This window comes from Aethalodelphis obliquidens, unplaced genomic scaffold, assembly GCF_003676395.1.
Source record: "Aethalodelphis obliquidens isolate GAN/ISIS:26980383/991018 unplaced genomic scaffold, ASM367639v1 scaffold69, whole genome shotgun sequence".
Lineage (NCBI taxonomy): Eukaryota > Metazoa > Chordata > Mammalia > Artiodactyla > Delphinidae > Aethalodelphis > Aethalodelphis obliquidens.
The window spans coordinates 1,044,926-1,062,099 of record NW_020838013.1 but is presented as its reverse complement, the minus strand read 5'-3'; the positions used below and the strand labels follow the sequence as shown (position 1 = coordinate 1,062,099).

The following is a 17,174-nucleotide window of genomic DNA, read 5'->3' as shown; positions in this document are numbered from 1 at the left end:
TCAAGTTCACTGGGTACTCCTGGAGCCTGTGGAGACGTCCATAGGAAACTTAAGTTCAGTTCCTGGTAGAACACCCTTTATTCCTTTGGTTTCCTCTTTGTCCCCCTCCCCTGCTGTCTTCCTGTGTGAAGGTGTGGGGAAGCTGGGGGCGATGTGCTGTCTCTAATATAGGTCACCCCCTTCTGCAAGGCAGCCTCTGGCAGCCGACCCTACCCGCAAGCGTATCCCAGGACAAAGCATGACCCAGGCTTGCCCCGGGAAGCATGTGTCACTGGGTAGGGGGTGGGGAATCTTGACAACCCATGAGGAGCAGACCTCCTGAGACTTACTTTCTCTGCCTTGGCCCTGGTCCCACCTCCGTATGTGTCTTTCTTTCCCTTGGAAGGTAACGGCTTCTGGAAAGGTATGCTGGGGCTTTATAAACCTCCGCCAAGTTTGAGTCCGGGAGGCGCTCGTGAGACAAACCTCTGGCCGGGCAGCTTGCTGGACCACTACTAGGGGTGGTAGGCGCACCAGGGGCGGGGACACTGCTCCTGGCGGATGTGACAGAAGGGACCTGAATGGGAAGTGGGAGAACAGCAAGCCCCAGTTCTAACAGGAAGCCCAAACTGAACTAAGGGCTTATCCAACTCCTAGGGAGAACAGGAAGCGACCAAGGAATAGCGCCCCGAGCCAAACGGCGCCGGGCATTGTCCTCACACTTATGTTTCCGCTCCAAGGGAGTCTCTACTAGGCAAGATAACAGAGACCTAGGTTCTCTCATAAGTTCCACGCGACCGGCGCCTACTGCAGGCGTGCTTGCTGGGACCCCCTTGTCCCATGATCCTTGGCTATAGCCACCAGTGTGCCTTCACCTGGATCGGGTGGACGTCGGCTTCCGGCCTCCGGGGTGGGTAGGAGTGGGTATCGAGTTGACGAGGGAAGGAGCAGCCATTTTGAGACAGATGAGCACGGAAGGGACCATATTGAGAACTCTGGATGCCTGGGGCCGCCATTTTAAGTATGGGCCCAGCCGAGAAGCCCTGTACGGTAAAACGCTGTGACATGCGGCGGCCATATTGGTGCGGATCCCCTTGGCGGCGGCCATCTTGAACGGAGACTTGCTGTGGGCGTCGCCATCTTAGAAGTAAAATGGCCCCTTCCCAGGAACTGGAACCAAGCTCCTCCCCTCTCACTGGGTACCTCCTGTCTGCGAGTGCCCTTCGGAGGCCCTCCCTAAGTCCACCCCGTTAGGTCTGTTTTCATTTTCACTTGTCTTCATTGCACTCGTGTGTGTGTGTGTGTGTGTGTGTATGTATGCTCTCCGTAGCCTCTGAGTGTCTGTCTGTAACTTAATTCTTCCACTTGAGACGTTCTCTCATGCCCGCCATCCACCCTAACCCGGTGGATCTCCGACCCTAGACAATGTCTAACCCGCTTTGACTGGCCCTGTTCCCTGGTTATGGCAAGCTTTTCCACCTGCCGCACCCACTCCCCAATCTATTGACTGATGATCCTATCCCCCAAGAACGGTAACACAGGAACTGTCCTCTGAGACTCTGGATGACTTTATTCTTCAAATGGCTTTACACTTCCAATAGTTCCAGGTGAGACTGAGAGCCAGCACCCAGCCCATCCCTCTCTCCATTGTCTGAGCGGGTCACAGAGGGAAGCGGGCAGGACGCTGGCAGAGTCTGACAGCCCTTCTGTGGGTGGAGCTAAGGGTGCCCCGAGTCACGGGGTGCTTTGGGTCCGCCTCAGTGGGCGAGGAAATGGGGTCGGCAGATAGGTGAGGGAGGGCCTTGTGCTTCAGCTAACCTCACAGGGTTGGGAAAGGGCTACGGATGGGATGCAGGGACCCTAGTGGGCTCACCACAGTTCCTGACATAAATGAGGAAGGGCCCGGGAGAGGGAAAGGTGAAGAGTTGTGAGGAGGGACAGGGCAGCTCAGAGGAGGGCACAGAAGAATTTCTTCTCCCGGAAAGGGTTCTCCGAAGTGGGCACAGGGGTGATGAGGGGATCCTCACAGGCGTGGGCATCACAATAAGTCATCAGGTCTGCTGCTGCCTTGGACACCTGGGGCACAGCCAGGAGGGGAACTGTTAGCCAGAAACCCTGAAATGGACTGCAGCCTCCCTCCCCAAATGGAAAATCTTTTGCCGTCTCTAGAGCTCCTTAAGACAGTCTTCTCTTCCCTCATCACCCACAGAGACCTGGGGCCAGCTCTCCTTACAGATCCCAAGACTCCTCCTGTGATCTCAAGGAGTCAATGAAAGAAAGCATCTCTTATCCTGAGGTTTGGGAACCTGCGATACAGGCTGCCAACTAATGGGATCCAGGGCCCCACCCACCTTTATCCGGCACAAGCTGGCTTCAATCTTAAGCTGTTCCACCATCTTGCGGGCTTGCCCAATACTCATAGTGCTGTTCACAGGGGTCTCCCCTTTCATCCTGAAGAAGAGAGCTGAGAGCATGATAGGGGGCCCTGCACAATCTCAGCTGAAGGCCCCCCTCTGTGCTTACTCCTCATCAACCTTTACAAGGCCGGGTCATATGCCCCAATATTTTATTCCCCTCTTATCCCCAACCTCCGTGGTCTTTCCCATTCCTGTCTTCCTCAGCTAAGGAAATGGAGAAGTGGGATGAGATACTCCCCAAACTCCTACATGGCCTGGGCCACAGATCATTAAACATATAAATGATTTAAGGCTTCCGAGCCCTCAAGTTATGTGTGTTCCCAGCTCTGAAAACCACAACTAGAAAGAGGCCCGCCCTAATGAGGAGAGTACTGAACCCCCACCTGCCCCCTTGAGCCCCAAAGGGAGAAAAGCAGGATGCTCGCTACTCACCTGAGGCCACGGGCAGCGACAGTCCTGGGGAGAAGGATCGTGGGGTGCACCAAAACCTTCTGCCTGAGATGGGTGCCCCACCTTGCAGGGAGTTGCAGCTGAAAATATCTGACGCAGCAGCACAAGGCCACTGGGGAGGGTCAAGTCAGAGGCCAGTGGAGGGCTGGTCCCAGTTTTTGCAGCTCCAGCACTGGCTGTTACCTGAAAGATGAAGGATGCTAGAAGGAGCTGCTCAGATCCTGGCACATACCAACTGTCTGGCCAGTGGGGGAGCCTGGCTGCTGCCTGCAGCCCCTGTGCACGCCCCCACTGTTACTGTCTCACTACCTGCCCCTCCCCCATTGCAGGCATTCAGAGTCTGGGCTAGAGACCTCCCCAAAGGAGCTGGAAGTAGCTGAGTCCCAGGTAGAGTCCCCCCTCAAATGGGGTGGTCTGGACCTGTGACAGCCCCTGCAGTGGAGTCAGTACTGACTGCGTGAGACCCTGCTCATTTGAAAATCTGACATCAGCTGGGCAGTCGCCCCCTCCATCCCTCCTCCCTCTACTCTGACACAGCATTTAACACCTGAATCTTCACTTCTCTCCCAGGGACCCTCCATTCCCCATATCCTGGAAAATGTGATGAGCTACAGGTATCAGCTTCTAGATCACCACTTTAACGTTCTAGCTACAAGTACTCGAGCAGAAGATCCAGGGGCAGCGAGGTCCATCAGGAAGATGTCTAAAGAAATGGCAGACCAAAGAGAAGAAGGAGCAGCTGGGGAAAGAGTGGCATGCAGAGATCAGATCAAAGAATCGGACAAAGACGAGGTAGAGGGGAGAGTCGGTGGGTGTTTCTGGAAATAGATGGGCTTCCTGTGTGTGTGTATTGGCTTGAGATTGCCTCCCACGTCTGCAGTGTTGTGCTTGGTGCTGTGAGATGTACGCAAAGATGTACACAACACTGATCCTTCTGAGGGATCTTATTTGGGGTGAATAGACATATACAAAATAGAAATGCCACCCGCCAAAATCTAGTCTAGATAATGCGCTGTGGGGACTCTGAGGGAAAGTCTAGTTAGGGTCGGAGGAGGTCGATCACGCATCGTAAAAGCTGGAGACAAAACACGGGCCTGAAATGCTACCGCTCTTGTGAATAGGGGACAGCCAGCCCGCTGGCGCAACGCGCAAGATGTACAGGTACCCGCAGATTGCAACGTTCTCGGGGCGAATGCTCTCTGCCTTGGAAGCCCACGGATCCAAGGAGCTGTGGGCAATGAAAATCAGCGCCAGCTGGATGCCCGCCTCTCCCCCTCTTCGGGGGTTAAATGGCGGATAGTGAAGGTGTGGGCGGAGGGCCGTGATTGCGGCCTCGAGGGGCGGGCTGAGGGATCCTGCTGACTCATATCTGGAGCATATCTTGGGGCCTGGAGGGAGGCGCCTGTCCCCTTTGGTTTTGGTATCCGGAGGGTAACGGACCGCAGGAACGGACAGTGCCGGGCGCGAGGAGGTAGGAACTTGGCGGCCCGGAAGGCCCCGCCCCCTGTGCCGGGCCCCGCCCCAGACGAGCCCCGCCCCCAGTGCTACAAAGGGGGCCGGCGAAAGGGGGAGGGACTTCCCCGGGAGGGGGAGGGACTTCCCCGGGAGGCGGAAGTGCCTTCTCGCGGTTGCCCGGGCAGTGCGCGGCTGGTGAGTCTGTATCCCTGTGGCGGCCCGCTGGCAAGTTTCTATGTTGCTGCGGTTGGGTGGGGGCTCCGGGCGCTGCGTCCACCGCCGAGCCAGAGGGAGCTGGCGGGGAGCGGCCGTTGGCTGTAGGACGCCCTGCCCGGAGTGGGGCGCGGCCCTGTCTGAGAGCGACTGCAGCTCCAGGAGGAGAGGAGAAGCTCGGTAGGGAATTGTGGCTGCGCTGAGGTTGCTGGCTTTGAGTCCGGCTGTGCGACCTTAGGCAAGTCGCGCGTGCTCTCCGTGCAGCCATCTCGCAGTGTGGAATCGTGTCATCGTGTGTGTAAAACCGCCTTGGAAGAATTTTAAGGTGCTCATCCTCTGTATGTTACGTATTACTATGAATGCCCGTCAAGGTGGCTGTCCCAGAATCAGGTGACCCGAGGATGGGTTCAGCTGAGGAACTCTAGCACAGGTGGTGGAGAGAGCACAGTGGAGGAAAGGAAGGGATAATTGGCTGAGAAACGCAATCAATTGGAGAAAGGCCATATGAAACAAAGACTTTGCTATGTCTTGCTATCTCTGGTTCCTCAAAGCCAGTCCGGTAAGCTTGTCCTTTTTGTCCCCACCTCCCCCGTGAAAAGAGCCATTCTTTCCCCTTCTCTGTCTTTTTCCAGGAACCACCAGCTGCTTCATCCCATGGCCAGGGGTGGCGTCCAGGTGGCAGAGCACCTAGGAACTCAAGGCCTGAACCCGGGGCCAGACCCCCTGCACTCCCCATCATGGTCAATGACCCACCAGTACCTGCCTTACTGTGGGCCCAGGAGATGGGCCACGTCCTGGCAGGCCGTGCCCGCAAGCTGCTCCTGCAGTTCGGGGTGCTCTTCTGTACCATCCTACTCCTGCTCTGGGTGTCTGTCTTCCTCTATGGCTCCTTCTACTATTCCTACATGCCGACAGTCAGCCACCTCAGCCCCGTGCATTTCTACTACAGGTGAGAGGGGTCTTCTGTCAAAGTAGAGGAGTCCAGTGAGAGAATTGCTGCAAGGACCCTTGGAGCTTATTCAGGTCAACCCCCTTATTTACGGAGGAGGACACTTGAGCCCAGTGTGCTTATACTGATTTATAGCCCAAGGTTGGGGCAGGTCTGGGCTTGTAGAGCTCTAGGGTCCTAGTCCTGTCTCTGGTTACTGGAATCTGGTTAAAAAGAAGAAAAAAAAAATCCCTCTCCTAGGTTGTCATTATGAGGGTCAGTTCAATTTAGGCTGGATCAGACCTCTCTCAGGGCCACTGTAGACTTTTGAGCCAACCCAACCCCTTGGGTCATCTCAGAACTAATCTGGCCTTCAGTAGAGGAGGTATTAGGAAAGCAGTAGTTTGCCTCTTACATGACTTCTTCCCACTCCCGGATAGTCTGCTGCAAGAGAATTTATGGAAACACAGGGTGTCTGGGTGCATAAACTCCCAGAGTCCTACTTCCCTACTTCTTGCCTGGGGCCTCAATTCCTTCCCATTTTACAGACCCTGCCAAATTCCCTCCCCTTCTTTTTTATTTTATTTATTTATTTTTTTTTGCGGTACGCGGGCCTCTCACCGTTGTGGCCTCTCCCGTTGCGGAGCACAGGCTCTGGACGCGTAGGCTCAGCGGCCATGGCTCACGGGCCCAGCCACTCCGCGGCATGTGGGATCTTCCCGGACCGGGGCACGAACCCGCGTCCCCTGCATTGGCAGGCGGACTCTCAACCACTGCGCCACCAGGGAAGCCCGTCTCCCCTTCTTTTAACAATGACTACAGGACCAATCAAGAGGTGCTGACAAGGGCACTATTATCAGTGGTCCAAAGTTTTTTTTTTTTTTTTCCCTGTCCTGAGTCCGTGGTCATGAGCTGTAATTTCTAAGGCAGAGCTGCTTAAACTTTTATTTATTTTATTTTATTTAATTAATTAATTTATTTATTGGCTGCGTTGGGTCTTCCGTTGCTGTGTGCTGGCTTTCTCTAGTTGCAGCGAGCAGGGGCCACTCTTCGTTGCGGTGCGAGGGCTTTCCACTGCAGTGGCTTCTCTTGTTGTGGAGCACAGGATCTAGGCACGCAAGCCTCAGTAGTTGTGGCACACGGGCTTCAGTAGTTGTGGCTTACAGGCTCAAGAGCGCAGGCTCAGGAGTTGTGGCACACGGGCTCAGTTGCTCCGCGGCATGTGGGATCCTCCCGGACCAGGGCTCGAACCCGTGTCCCCTGCATTAGCAGGCGGACTCCTAACCACTGCGCCACCAGGGAAGCCCTGCTTAAACTTTTAAGAGGCATGATGGCCTGGCCCCTGGCCCAGGTTCAGCTTATGAAAGCTATGGCCCTTCCTGCCATAAAAACCTATATATATGCCCATGTGCAATTTTGCCTACAATTCAAAGGGTTCGTGAGCCTCTTAAAGATCATCTGTGGCTCCCTTTGGAGGAGTTTTCTCAAACTAGGCCCCAGACCAGAATTCCTAAATCAGAATTCGGAGGAGTGGGACCCAGGGATTTGCATTTTTATCAGCTCCCCAGGTGAGTCTTTAGAAAGACTTAAGTCCGAAACTATTCAACTAAGTGTCCCTAGGTTCCCATTTAAGAATGTCTGCTCTAATGAAAGGAAATAAATGGAAGTAGCAGGAAGAGAATTAAAGACTCAGTCTGTTGTCTTGAATCTCCTGGCTGCATTTCTTCTCCGTCTGTCTCTATAACAGAGAAGCGTGCCCATTCTGGGAGAAGGGATGGGGGATAGGAAAGGGAGCCCTAGGGGCCAAGGAGGTGTGTGGACAAGTAAGGCAGACTCTGTAACTTAGCAGAGTATCATCCCCATTCTCATTTAGGACCGACTGTGATTCCTCCGCCTCCTTACTCTGCTCCTTCCCTGTTGCCAATGTCTCACTGGCTAAGGGTGGACGTGATCGGGTGAGTATGGGAGCTGAAGAGAGGTTTCATTAGAGCTTTGATGACTTGAAACAGGAAGGCTTGAGGAAGACCTGGATGTCAGGGACCGAGTAATAGAGACTAAAAGGAAGGCTTTCAGGGAAAAGGGAAGTTAAAGAAAAATTAAAGTCCAAATGAATTGTGTGGATTATTCTTTCCTCCTTCTTAAATTGTTTCAGCCAGGCCATATCTACTAGATAAGGTGTATTTTAGATCTAAATGAACCTAAATTAACAGATCAGCTATCTCACAGAACTAGGATGGGATCCACCCAAGAGTTTTGAAAGTATGTTAAATTATGAAACCGTTGACAGATATGTGTAACCTGCCATTACAAAGGGTACTGTGCCAGAGGACTGGCCAAATGCCAGTATGCCTTCAACAAACCTGGAAACCCTGGGGAATGCAGAATGGGAATGCATCCTTCTCTATTAGGCAAGCTGCTGGAGGCTCTGAAAAAGGGTAGGATCCCAGAACACTTCAGAAGGATCCTGGAGGATCAGGAGCATTTCTGATCACGAGAGTTTTCTGAGTTGTCAGCAATGTAATAAAAAGTCATCAGAAATCAGACTTATTAAGAGTTTAAACACCATTTGAAAATGATTTTTCAAAAATTGTACTTGGGAGGATACTGACCTAAAGATAAACACAGGATAGAAATAAATGGTCACTCTGAAGGGAGGAGTGTAAGCTGTAGAGTCTGGGGCCCCCTGGGGTTGACAATACAAATAACCTAGGAGACTGTGTATCCTGTCTCCTGTGACATCTTCCAGTTTACTGCCAGGGTAACACTATCCAGAAAGCTTACCAGGTGGGATGAGTGGATCCCAAATGGAGATTTCAAAGTGGTGAAGTGGGGAAGGGAATTCCCTGGCGGTCCAGTCGTTAGGACTCCACACTTTGACTGCCGAGAGTCCAGGTTCAATCCCTGGGGCAGCTTCACAGTGTGGCCAAAAAAAAAAAAAAAACTGGTGAAGTGGAATGTTGGGCATTGCAAGACAGGATTATCATTTTAGTTCTGCTACTCAGGAAAGTAACTTGGAGATTATTATAGAATGTTCTGTAAAAACATTGGTTCAATGTGTTTTTGTGGCTTAATAATAATAATAAATGGAATATATTGAGAGGGGAATAGAAACAAAGCCACAGTACATTTGCACCTGGGATGCTGCATGCATTTGTGTGGCTGCCCATAGTAGATCATAATGGTTGGTGACGCAAGGAGCCTAAAACAATCGGGTACCAGGCTGCTGGATGAGGAAGGAATGGAAGGATGAAGGGTGAGGCCAGATTGATCATTTCATTCATTTCTAGTGAGCATTTTTGAGTGAATGCATGAAATAATGGGTCTTCTCTGTGTGTAACACCTTGTTTAGAAATAGAAGATGTGGTCCTGCTTTCAAGGAGCTCACAGGATTGACAGAAATCTATACATTGCATTAAGTAGCAAAGATGCAGATTCTGCATTTCAGAAGAGTTTGTGAAGAATTAGACAGGTGTGAGACTATGGAGATGGTGAGGCTCAAAGTGGGCCTTTTAAGGAAGGGTGAATGCTGCGTGGGAACGGAGGAGAGGGAGAACCTGCCCATCAGGCAGACACATGCGAACAAAGGCAGGACTCATTCACAAGATTCTGGTATTAGATTTTGTGGATGCCCTTGGAGGAGATGACATAATTACTGGTTTAAAAAAAATATATATATATAAATCTTTATTGAGGTATAATTCACATAGTGTACAAGTCGCCCTTCAAAATGTACAGTTCAGTCGTTTTTAGTATATTCAGAGATGAGCAACCATCACCACAATCAATTTTAGAACATGTTCATCACCGCAGAAAGAAACCCATACCCACTACCTAGCAGTCCCTCCCCGTTTCCGTCCTGCCCACTCAGAGAACTACCTATTTTAATGTTTCAAAGAATTCAGTGAAGCAACTGGCTTAGATTCATCTGGCCTCTACAGGCGGGTAGGAATCTCTTGGAATCCATTTTTGTCAAGACGTAATTCAGACCGAAAATAAGAATCTGTATAAAGAAAGACTTCGATCAGTGGTTTATCAGCTATTACCCTACGGATAAAATGCTCAAAGTACCCTCATAGCCATATCTAGATTTTGGAGCTAGTACACTATTAGGGTTAGGGGAAAGTTTTTTTCAACTTCTTTTTTTTTTTAATCCACTCCCTCTTTGGTTAAAACCAGAAGCTTTACCATCACCGCTGTGATCCTTATGTATCACCCTGAGGGGGTCACACGTAGGACAAGCATAGCTGAATGTAGGATTTGAGGAACATAGGAACAGTCAGGAAAACTAGGGTATGTTTGGTGGCACATCTTCAACCTCTTGAGGTTAATCCCAGTGAAGAAGCCTTCCTGTGTGAGTCTCAGGGTTCTACCAACAGAACCAAGATAAAGGACCCAGAATGACGTAAGATGGTCTTGAGTGACAGTGACTGTGCGACAGCTGGCTAGGGAGATGGTGAGCACTTCTGGCACTCGGTTAATTAATAATGTAAGTGAAGGTAGGCTGGGTCCGGGGGGATGGCCTCACGGGGACAGAGAGACCTGAGTCACAGATGGCCCAGTTGGCAACGTGACGGTTCACTTTTGGAAGAGAAATGTGACACAGCCTTTTTCGAATAGAGCGATTCGGTAGAGCAGACAGGATACTGAAGATCTCAGAAGTGGGAGGGATCCAGCCACCAGAAGGGGGCAGCACTTTCTTGGGACCAGAGAGATTGAGAGGCCTGTTTTGAGAGCGGAGGGTTGTGGCAGAGTGTTTCGAGGGGAAGGGGGGGAGGTGGTACAGGGGCAGCGCAATTTAAAAAAAATTTTTTTAAAGAGATGGGGCTACCTTGGGCAGGTGCTGATGTATGGACAGCCGTACCGCGTTACCTTAGAGCTGGAGCTGCCAGAGTCTCCTGTGAATCAAGATTTGGGCATGTTCTTGGTCACCATTTCATGCTACACCAGAGGCGGCCGAATCATCTCCACCTCTTCCCGCTCCGTGAGTGTTCCTTCCTGGCCTGTCTAGGAGGGTGTGGAGAACGATGACAGATGTCAGACTGTCTGGGTAGGGCTTCAGGAGAAAACATCCCAGCTCTGAAGTCACAGACACATCAGGATAGGCAAGAGGTGTCAGTTTACCACACCAGACAAACACCCCCTAACATCTGATGAGCATGGCCAGCTTTGGGGTAAAGTCTGAAGAGCAGAGCCACCCTGAAAACGGGGGCTTCTGTGGAGCCAGGCAAGCCTGGCCTCGAATCCTCACTCAGAGACATGCTAGCTGAGGGGCAATTCACTTAACCCCTTAGTTATGAAGTACTATAAGTGAATATAGTAGTAACTCCCTCATAACAAGACTAGTTTGGATTCAATGAGGAAATAGTGGGTGTTCAGTAAATGTTAGACTCCATTCTTAGTTATCAACAGAACCATATCATGAAGCAAATCCCTGAATGTCCACATGGAGGAAAAGCTTCAGATGGTACACTGGAACATACAGTCTGTTCTGGATTATAGAACCATCTGGGGGGAAGGTAGATCAGAGTCAGTGTGGGGCTTCACCTAGGAGGGTTTCTTAGAAAAGGGGGCTTTGTTGTATTGGAATAGGGACACGCGGCCGGCTAGGGCAGGGCAGGGATGTCATTCAAGTGTTTGTGACGGTTGGGTCAAGACTTGGGTTTTGGGGGCGTGGTAGGAAGTGAAAGTGAGGGAGCAGGGACCGGGGAAGCAGCAGCCTTCCTGGCCTGCTCAGGGGTGGTGGAGGGGCGGGCCCCCGTCCCCAGCCTCTCCCTCCTGGCCCTGGCAGGTGATGCTGCATTACCGTTCAAACCTGCTCCAGATGCTTGACACGCTGGTCTTCTCTAGCCTCCTGCTGTTTGGCTTTGCAGAGCAGAAGCAGGTCCTGGAGGTGGAGCTGTACCCAGAATACAGGGAGAACTCGGTAAGGGGGGAAGGAGGACTAGGACACAGCCCTCCCCACGAGCCCAGGATTTTACCTGAGGAGCTTCTGGGCTCGGTCAGGAGGGACAGCAGTAGAGGCTGGAAGCGGGCCTCAGGTTGGCCTGGTAAGAGTGACAGCGGCAGGATCCTGGCCTGATGTGCTGCCACCACTGCCCACCCGCCCGCAGTATGTGCCGACCACTGGAGCCGTCATCGAGATCCACAGCAGGCGCGTCCAGCTGTATGGAGCCTACCTCCGCATCCACGCCCACTTCACTGGGCTCAGGTGGGGAAGCGCCGCCGTGACCTGGGCAGCTCTCGCAGGGCCGTCCTTAAGTGAAGAGGGTCCTAAGCAGAGGCGCCGGCTTTTACGGGTTTTACTTAGGCCACAGACTCTCAACCTTGGCTGCACGTCAGCGTATCAGGTCCCTGGGGAACTTTAAAAGACACTGATGCCTGGGCCCCACCCCAAGACCAGGACTTGTTAGGGTCATACCAGGCCGTCAGACCTTTTGAAAGCACCCCAGGGAAAGGTCATGAGCAGTCAGTGTTGAGAACTGCTCTCTTTTTTTTTTTTTTTTTTGGGAACTGCTCTCTTGAACACGTCGGCTCAGTGGGTGGGAGGCAGGGGATGCAGCCCAGCTCTAGCCAAACTGGCGAATCGCCCTAGAAGTTACTTCTGGGAAATGAGAAGGCTGGTACTCCCTGGTACCTGCTACTCCCCTCCTGTCTCTGCTTCCTGCTTCAGGTACCTGCTGTACAACTTCCCGATGACCTGCGCTTTCGTTGGCGTCGCCAGCAACTTCACCTTCCTCAGCGTCATCGTGCTGTTCAGCTACATGCAGTGGGTGTGGCGGGGCATCTGGCCCCGACACCGCCTCTCTCTGCAGGTCGCAAAGGACCCCTTTCCTCTCCCCGTCACGATCCTTCTTTGGGGAGTGGGCAGGAGCATGTTGGGGGCTGGGGCTGAAGGGCCCTGATCACTGGTGAGGGAAGGCAGTCCTTGCTGCTCAGGAGTTTCCCCCGCTACAGGTAAACATCCGAAACAGAGACAGGTCCCACAAGGAAGTCCAGCGGAGGATCTCTGCCCATCAGCCAGGTAAAGGTGATGGCTGGGGGCTGGGTGAGGAGGCTCCTGTGTCGTCCAGTATGAGGCTTTAGGTGCTCACATACCAAGCTGAAGGTCAAGGCAAAGGCTGAATGGGGTGAAATTGGCACTGCCATCCAGGTGCAGCTGCCCTAGCCCTGCCCTGTCCTCTACCCCCTTTGGAGGCACAGGGCCCCAAGGCCAGGAGGAGTCCACTCAGCTGTCACCCATTACAGAGGATCGTGAGAGCCGTGCAGATCCCTCGGAGCCAGGTGAGGTGCAGCAGCCCGACCTCCTTCCTGACTCCTCTCAGCCCTCCCCTTCAGCCTCCTCCAGACTGACCTCTGCCCTCCCCCTGGGGCTGCAGAAGGCCAGCTGTCTGAGGAGGAGAAACCAGATCAACAGCCCCTGAGTGGCGAGGAGGAGCTAGAGCCCGAGGCCAGTGACGGTGAGGGGCACTCTGCAGCGGGACCTGGGTGGACTGGGGTTGGCCTGTGGCTGGGGAGAAGGCCACGTTGGGTTGGGTGGGGGCAGGAGCCCCTGGTCTGGAATTTCCCATTTGGGATTTCGTTTCTCCTTCCCCTGGCCCAGGTTCAGGCTCCTGGGAAGATGCAGCTCTGCTGACGGAGGCCAACCTGCCTGTTTCTGCCCCTGCCCTTGCCCCGGAAACCGTGGGCAGCTCTGAACCCTCCACAGGCACTGTCCGACAGCGCCCCATTTGCTCTAGTTCCTGAAGAGAATAGGGCAGAGTCCCCACACTCCAGCCCTCTCCCCCCCCCCATCCCTTTCCCTTTCCGGGGCTCCCCCAATAAACTCTTCTCATGCCAGCTGCCTCCCTGACTCTGAACTGGATTCAGGGCCATTTGAAAACGTGATGTTCCCCAGGCATCCCCCACCTCCATTGGAGGAGGTTGTCTTGTCAGGGGCTACCGATGGGGAAGACCTCCAGACCCCGGACTATTTCAGGCACAGCTGTTTCCATTCATCAGCCTAGGACGTCCAAGGAGCGAAAACCTGCCCACTCCATCCACGTGACTCTCATCTCCCTCTGGGGAGGGGGATAGCATAGGGCGGGTCTGGAAAGCTGGGATACATCATTCTGGCCTCCGTACCCCTCCCTTCCTCAGTCCATTGGGAGGCAGAAGACAGGAAATGACTGCCATGAATGTGGTATGATTTTTTACTGAAACAGCATTTTGTAGCCCAGGCCCCGTGCTGTCCACAGCTGTTTTTCTCTCTGATACCAGCCAGGTGGCCCCGTCCTTTGTGTTCCCCTCCTCACCCCCTCACATGACTTCAGCCTTTGGATTCTCAGCTCCTGGCTGCTTTCCACATTCCACTGCTCTTTCAGAACCCAGGCATCCTGGCCTCCAGCTGAAACCGCTGCATGTGGCTTCCCCCACCCCTGGCCCCGTGACTCAGGCCCTCTGAAGGGACCAGCCCTCTTCTTGGCACTCACTGGGGAGGGGGGCAGGGGAAGGGGGGCCAGGTGGTGACATCACAGTTGAGGGGTATAAAAGCTTTGAGCCAAAACAGAATTGAAATTGAAGACACTGAGAAAACCTGACTGCGCAGCCTGTGCTCCTGGGGACCTCTTAGGACCCCCGGCCTGCTACTCACTGCATCAAGGCCTACCCACTGGTAAGGCGCTGCTTGTGAGCCAGGGAGGTGGGGGGCAGGCAGGGACAAGGACTGATAGGTGGGGAGGGAGGGTTCCAGGGCCTCTGTGTCCCATCTCTTCTCCTTTCTCACCTCCATCTCCTTTCTGGGTTTCTGCATGTGTCACTGACTGATGGATACTTATTTTACTTAGATGGTTTCTCTGGGTGGCAGCTGTGAACTATCCCACCTTCCTTCCCCAGACTGCATAAATCATTTACTCCTGTTCTCCCCTCAGCACTCAGTTTATTCATTAACTGTTTCTCGTGCTTCACGCATTGCTGGTCGCACACTTCTCTCTGTCGGGTCAGACGCCATTTTATTCTTTTTCGCCCAAAACCAAGCACATAGGCTGTTCAGAAGTTGGATGACAAAGGGGTGTACCGTCTCATTTCCACCTCTTTCCTGTTCTCCTCTCGGTCCCCGTTCGGTCGTGTTTCCCTGTCTCTAGAGCTTTTGTTGAGGGAGGGGGGCCTGCAAGGTGTGAGGGCTGGCCGGCCTTCACCCTTCCCCCTCCTTCCCTTCCAGACCCCATGCCGGGAAATCCCCACCTTCTGTGGCTCCTGGCTGTCACCTTCTCCTTGGTTCCCAGAGCGCAGCCCTTGGCGGGAGACGCGGAAGAGGAGCAAGATGAGACACCTCTGCCGGCTGTCCCCTGCGACTACGACCGCTGCCGCCACCTGCAGGTGCCCTGCCAGGAGCTGCAGAGGGCCGGCCCGACGACGTGCCTGTGCCCTGGCCTCTCCAGCGCCACACAGCCGCCCGACCCGCCACGCCTGGGGGAAGTGCGCATGGAGGCCGAGGCGGGCCGCGCCGTGGTGCACTGGTGCGCCCCCTTCTCCCCGGTCCACCAGTACTGGCTGCTGCTTTGGGAAGGCGCCGGGGCTCCGCAGAAGGGGCCTCCCCTCAACTCGACGGTCCGCCGAGCGGAGCTGAAGGGCCTGAAGCCCGGGGGCGCATACGTCGTCTGCGTGGTGGCCGCCAACGCGGCCGGGGAGAGCAGCGTGCCCGGGGCCGAGGGCCTCGACGGCGCGGGCGGCCCCGCCTTCGGGCCCTGCGGCCGGCTGACTGTGCTGCCGAGGCCACTCACGCTGCTGCATGGGGCCGTGGGCGTGGGCTCGGCGCTGGCCCTGCTCAGCTGCTCCGCCCTGGTCTGGCACTTCTGCCTGCGCGAGCGCTGGGGCTGCCCCCGCCGAGGCCGCCCGAGCGGCGCGGGACTCTGAGGCCGACCGGGGGCCTCTCCGGCCAAGCTAAGCCCGGCGCCGCTCCGGGGGAGGTGGTGGCCCCCGACAGACGGCGGGATGGAAGGCCGGGCGCTGGGCCCCCACTGAGTCGGTTCAGGCCCCAGACTTTACACTCTGCCCCGAGCTTAGGTTTAGGAGTAGAGAAGGTCAGCAAATTTTTTCTTAAGGGACCAGAATAATTTAGGCTTTGTGGTTCCAGGGGATAAAATCGAAGATATCATGTAGTTCTTACACAACCATGTAACCATTTAAAAATGTAAACATCATTCTTAGCTCTTGGGCCTTACAAGTCAGGCCCTGGCCAGATTCGGCCCGTTGGCTACGGTTAGTCTACTTCTGTCGTACAGCCTCAAAAGGGCCCTGCCACTATGGGTGGCTTCCGTGGGGTTTTGAGAATAAGCTGCTGCGGGATGGGAGTTTGGGGCTAGAGACCACTCCTTCTCCTTCTGCCTTTTTGTTTAGATAGTGAGGATGCGCACTGAGTTAGAATCTACCTGTGTCTGAGGCGGGTGGAAATAAATGACTGACATGGGGTGGAGAAGAGAAGGACTGCCCAAGCTGCTGTCTGAGACAAGCTTGCGGTTTTGCTAGTAAAATTATAATAATAATAATACAATAATAGCAAAGGATTCCCCCTCCCGCATTTGTGTTTATTGTATATTCACTGTAACAACATTAAAGGAGATGTAAAAGGAAAACATTTTCAATTTTCATGATCCTTTTCAGTTCCTCGTCCACACACCGATTTTTCGGAGTAGTATACATACTTTCGAGTTTTTAAATTAACTGGATGTAGAAAAGTCGAAGTTGCTACACAGTTTATTCCTCACTTTTACTGATCTTATAACCTTTTCTCAAATTATAAAAGTAACACATACAAATTTCAGTACTGAAGAGGATAAAATGAAAGTTCCCCTCCTCCTCAAGAGGTAATTGCCTGTAGCAGAGCAAATTTTTCTCTAAGCAATGCAAATATATTTTTTTCATTCAATATATCATGGACAATGTTCCCTGTTGGTAAATCACAGCCTCCTTAGTTATGTGAAAGGCATAACTTTCCACTGGAGGATGCTCCTTAACTGGCAAGAGCCTTGGCTCTTTGTTAGAACATTTGTCTTCAGCGTTTGCTATGGACATCCTCCATAGCAGGATGTGTTTGTGTATCCTCACGTGTTTGTGTACTTCCATAGGGTACTTACTTGGAAGTAGGTGAGAGAAGTAGTACTATACAATTTAATCATTCTTCTATTATTGGAACTCTAGAATAAATTTAGAACACATTTGTTATTTTGAATACACTCACCACATTGCCATGAATACTTTGTCTTTTTAATCTGATTCCTGTATTTCTCAGCATTTATTCATTTACAAATAATGAGGGCCTACTACCTCACTTTTTTGTTGTTTTTTTTTCCCCGTACTTTTTCTTCCCTACTGTCTTAATATTAAAGACACGCTTTACATGCTTTCGTACTTAATCTCTATCACAGTCGTTCTAAGAGATGGTGTCACCTTTTCACAGATGAGAAGTTTGAGGTTCTAAATGGTTTGAAGCTATTCAGTACAAATAAGGAGGTGAGTTAGGACTTCTCGATACAAGTTGCCCAACTCCATAGCTGATGATCATTCCACCGCAGAGAGGCAGCACAGCCTAGCAGTTCCAGCACGCACACTGCATGGGTTTGAATCCTAGCTCTGCGACCTTCGGTAAATTATCTCATCTTTCTGTGTCTGTTTCCTGTGACTAATAATAGTATCTACATCATATGGATTTTTGTGATGATTAAATATGAATTAACCATATAAAATTCTCTAGTGCA

At 52.7% G+C, this 17,174-nt stretch overlaps 3 protein-coding genes across 17 annotated transcripts; 2 read left to right on the top strand and 1 right to left on the bottom strand.

The window, feature by feature from the left end:
• Nucleotides 1–1,233: 1,233 nt before the first annotated feature.
• BSCL2 (BSCL2 lipid droplet biogenesis associated, seipin) lies at nucleotides 1,234–13,277 on the top strand. Of its 14 annotated transcripts, none has more exons than XM_027089850.1 (13): nucleotides 1,254–1,586; nucleotides 2,189–2,275; nucleotides 3,417–3,638; nucleotides 5,147–5,463; nucleotides 7,316–7,397; nucleotides 10,259–10,423; nucleotides 11,231–11,365; nucleotides 11,553–11,650; nucleotides 12,113–12,254; nucleotides 12,397–12,463; nucleotides 12,634–12,723; nucleotides 12,819–12,899; nucleotides 13,043–13,248. In XM_027089850.1, the coding sequence occupies exons 2-13, from the start codon at nucleotides 2,249–2,251 to the stop codon at nucleotides 13,183–13,185; spliced, it is 1,569 nt and encodes a 522-aa protein (XP_026945651.1). In that variant the 5' UTR covers nucleotides 1,254–1,586; nucleotides 2,189–2,248; the 3' UTR covers nucleotides 13,186–13,248. The 14 variants fall into 14 exon arrangements, with proteins under 14 accessions (XP_026945662.1, XP_026945661.1, XP_026945651.1 ...); XM_027089853.1 differs by having other exon boundaries at nucleotides 1,255–1,586; nucleotides 12,643–12,723; XM_027089851.1 differs by having other exon boundaries at nucleotides 1,255–1,586; nucleotides 12,637–12,723.
• Nucleotides 1,532–4,400, bottom strand: GNG3 (G protein subunit gamma 3). 2 transcript variants are annotated; one of them, XM_027089871.1, is made up of 4 exons: nucleotides 4,012–4,121; nucleotides 2,829–3,029; nucleotides 2,331–2,430; nucleotides 1,532–2,055 (listed from the first exon to the last, which is right to left on the bottom strand). In XM_027089871.1, exons 3-4 carry the CDS (start codon nucleotides 2,427–2,429, stop codon nucleotides 1,927–1,929), a joined length of 228 nt encoding a protein of 75 aa, XP_026945672.1. In that variant the 5' UTR covers nucleotide 2,430; nucleotides 2,829–3,029; nucleotides 4,012–4,121; the 3' UTR covers nucleotides 1,532–1,926. The 2 variants fall into 2 exon arrangements, with proteins under 2 accessions (XP_026945672.1, XP_026945671.1); XM_027089870.1 differs by having other exon boundaries at nucleotides 2,331–3,029; nucleotides 4,012–4,400.
• A 706-nt stretch (nucleotides 13,278–13,983) lies between the features above and the next one.
• On the top strand, nucleotides 13,984–16,052 carry LRRN4CL (LRRN4 C-terminal like). Its single transcript, XM_027089867.1, has 2 exons — nucleotides 13,984–14,092; nucleotides 14,639–16,052. Exon 2 carries the CDS (start codon nucleotides 14,644–14,646, stop codon nucleotides 15,331–15,333), a length of 690 nt encoding a protein of 229 aa, XP_026945668.1. The 5' UTR covers nucleotides 13,984–14,092; nucleotides 14,639–14,643; the 3' UTR covers nucleotides 15,334–16,052.
• Nucleotides 16,053–17,174: the final 1,122 nt, after the last annotated feature.

Bases quoted from the DNA above. Each gene is read 5' to 3' on its own strand.
- BSCL2 (XM_027089850.1), top strand. From the start codon at position 2,249: ATGAAAGAAAGCATCTCTTATCCTGAG. The intron at 5,464-7,315 runs GTGAGAGGGGTC...ATTCTCATTTAG, and splicing joins CCCGTGCATTTCTACTACAG to GACCGACTGTGATTCCTCCG. The intron at 12,255-12,396 runs GTCGCAAAGGAC...CCCCCGCTACAG, and splicing joins GACACCGCCTCTCTCTGCAG to GTAAACATCCGAAACAGAGA.
- GNG3 (XM_027089870.1), bottom strand. From the start codon at position 2,453: ATGCTCTCAGCTCTCTTCTTCAGGATGAAAGGGGAGACCCCTGTGAAC. The intron at 2,056-2,330 runs GTGGGTGGGGCC...GCTGTGCCCCAG, and splicing joins CCAGCTTGTGCCGGATAAAG to GTGTCCAAGGCAGCAGCAGA.
- LRRN4CL (XM_027089867.1), top strand. From the start codon at position 14,644: ATGCCGGGAAATCCCCACCTTCTGTGGCTCCTGGCTGTCACCTTCTCC.